A 2,924-nucleotide genomic window follows, 5' to 3' on the forward strand; every position below is an offset into this window, starting at 1 on the left:
CCACTGTAAGTGAAATGAAACTATGGAAAACACTCACCGTACAGTGACGACGTCCACCATCAAACGGGTCCGTCATTAACCTCCCCACTCCAAGTGGTTATCCCCACACACTCACATCTTGTTCAAGGCAAAAAACAGCTAAGAGTTTGGCAACTTCACTTAGAAGCGGCGCAGTAGGGACACATTCTGATGGCCCCCACCTCCTCATGTGGGTGACGCACCAAGGTTGCCAAACAAGCGGAGCAAAGCCACGCCAAATAACTCACGTTCTCCCCACTTGCAACGCCGGTTTGCGCGGGATCCTGAGGTAAGCAGGCAGGTGGCACCACGTAGCGCTCAACAAGAAGCTCCCGCTGCCGACGACTATTTGTAGCGCTGTCCATCTCCCGTTGGCCGTTCCGCCTAACAGCCAACTCCATCAAGTAGCCCACATGTGACAGTGCGAACTGAGGCGCCCAAATCCCTCCCGTAGTATTCGCAAGAGCCTGAAGACGCAACCCAAGTGCGCTAGAAACAACCGCCGGCCCGAAGACATGAACAGCAGTACGGAGTCTCGTAGCAGCTGTAACAGCTGCTGAGAAAGGACACTCTTCCGAGAAGGATAATGGCCGCGTGTCGCACACACCGCTAAATATAATCATCGCCCCACCAGCAGGGACGAATGCGTCGCACACCTCTGCACCACACTCATCGAAACTCTCGCTAGGACACGTGGAATATGACCGAAGAAAGCAGCATGCAGCCAGTATGGCTCCAGCAAGACAGCGCCACACGCCCACAGGCTCGGCATCTTGTTTATCACTCACACGGATATCACCACACTGTAGAATCGCCCGCTGCAAATTCACCACCGAACGGCCACTGAACCTGGGAGAAGCACGGTCACTGCCATCAGCTTCGTTAACGTTGCCGCTGTACTGCATCACAGCATCCTCTACAAACGAGTCGTACCGATTGTCGCTAACAGTCGACGTGTACGCATACCGCACACCTTCAACAGGGTTCGCGCGAATGACAGCTACCGTCGGAACGAAATCTGAAGAACATCCACGGACCGAACTGAAAAGTGCGGAGGCACAATGAGCTGCCTGAGAGAGAAGCGCAGAATCACACGAAACACCAGATGAATGCAGGATGAAAATATAGGATGGCATCAATCTTGAAAGAGAGGCCAGATCACCGCAGCCCTTTGTCCAAAAAAAAAAACTCACGATGTTTTTAATCACCCCCAGACACGATGGTGCCACGCCGTCGTCACTTCAGCTATCAATATACCTTCCCTGCCACTTACGCTCCGCACTACCGGCAGCACGGTCACACACAAAGCAAAAATGTTTAAAGGTGCGGATATATACAAGAAAAGGTTAGAGACTGGATGTCACAAGAAAAAATAATTTGAGCGGTCACGCTCACCGAATACCTTCGCCGTTTATGTTATCCCTACAGACACCCAAGGGACTTTGTAACCCCATACCCAGAAATACATATAACAAAATATGGATATATGAAATTCAAAGGATTTTTCCGCCTTCAAATGTAACTGGGAAGAAATATGAACGGGGTAACCTTTTTGTCGCATGTCTCCGTACCAAATTTTGGGCAAATTAGCACACGCTACATGATGCTTTCACTGCGGCCCTCCAGCAACTTCACAGCGCGGGCAAATATTTGTTCCTTGATGTCGTTGACGGTACACACCGTACTGTAGTCGTCTATCGCCTCCTTTAGCTTCTCCGGGCTCTCGCACTCCATTGCCTCGATAATGGCTGTGATGAGCATATGCTCACGTGTGTACTCATTAAACTGTGGGTCAAGCTCTTGGTATTCAGTGAAGCGCTCTCGCACCGACTCCACGCCTACAGAAACGTTTTCGCTTGTCAATGTGGATAATTGCGATAACAGCGCCATGAAAAACAAATTCCTTGCGCCCAGTCGTGCTGCACGGTCGTCGAGTGCCTTGCGTGCCAGTCGGTCGTACATCATGAGTGCTCCTTCATAGTTCCCCCCCTTTATCATCTGCTCCGCCATCGACTTCAATACGTCAGCCGCCATTGTGTGTGATCCCTGAGCCTCGTAATATTTGGTAGCCCGATCCAGCCACTCCACCGCACGTTCATTAGAACCGAGGAGTTCGCTAAGGCTCAAGCATGCCTTTGCTGCCTTGACGTTTTGTCGCTTCCTGTCGTAGGTATCAACGATTTGCTCGTACAAGCGCGTGGCAGCTTTCACATCACCAGCCTTCGCATGACACCGGGCCGCTTCCTCGAGATCCACGATAAAGTCCACCTCGTTTTTATCTTTCTTGCATAACTCAGCCGCTCGCTCAAATACACGCGCAGCATTTGCAAAGTCACCGGCCGCCTTGTACTGTGTGCCCGCGGAAACAAGCTTTTCGTGGGCCTTCTCGTAGTTGCTGCCAGATCCCAAAAAGGAAAGCCAGCCCTTGTGGAGCAACTTTTCCGCCTCCGCCACCAACTGTTCCGGGGTTTTAGACATGTACAGAAAAGGATGACTTCTCCTGATTGCAGCTTCAGCAGTATCAGATATTATGTCGAACCCTTGTGTTCTCTATCACTGAAAGGTTTCTCTTATCAGCCCCCTCACACTTCCCTTAATATACTTATGGGTATATATATATATATATATATATATATGTACAAGCTCAATAAATCAACTTATGATAGGAGAAACGCTATTATCCAATCACCTTGCTTATATACTTATTTCCCTCTCCCTACTTTTGGTACTACTCGAGGATTAGTTCCTCCTCTCGCCGCAGAGCAATGCCTTCGAAAGTGGCCCGCAGAGACTCTTTCAGCACGTTACAACTAAAAGAAAGGGTGGGCAAACAAAAAAAAGAGTAACGGGGAAAAAGAGGAAACAAAAAAATTATTAAGAGGACAAAGCGATGAGTACCCGAATAA

The 2,924-nt window shown here is 49.6% G+C and overlaps 2 protein-coding genes across 2 annotated transcripts; both read right to left on the bottom strand.

Moving 5' to 3' along the window:
- Window positions 1-155: 155 nt before the first annotated feature.
- On the bottom strand, window positions 156-1,154 carry TEOVI_000120000 (TFIIH basal transcription factor subunit; the record flags this gene model as incomplete). Its single annotated transcript, XM_067224475.1, has 1 exon — window positions 156-1,154. One exon carries the CDS (start codon window positions 1,152-1,154, stop codon window positions 156-158), a length of 999 nt encoding a protein of 332 aa, XP_067080576.1.
- A 460-nt stretch (window positions 1,155-1,614) lies between these two features.
- TEOVI_000120100 (Soluble NSF attachment protein, SNAP, putative) lies at window positions 1,615-2,496 on the bottom strand (the record flags this gene model as incomplete). Its single annotated transcript, XM_067224476.1, has 1 exon — window positions 1,615-2,496. One exon carries the CDS (start codon window positions 2,494-2,496, stop codon window positions 1,615-1,617), a length of 882 nt encoding a protein of 293 aa, XP_067080577.1.
- Window positions 2,497-2,924: the final 428 nt, after the last annotated feature.

Source organism: Trypanosoma equiperdum (genome assembly GCF_001457755.1).
Source record: "Trypanosoma equiperdum strain OVI genome assembly, contig: ctg_311, whole genome shotgun sequence".
In the NCBI taxonomy this organism is placed as follows: Eukaryota; Euglenozoa; class Kinetoplastea; order Trypanosomatida; family Trypanosomatidae; genus Trypanosoma; species Trypanosoma equiperdum.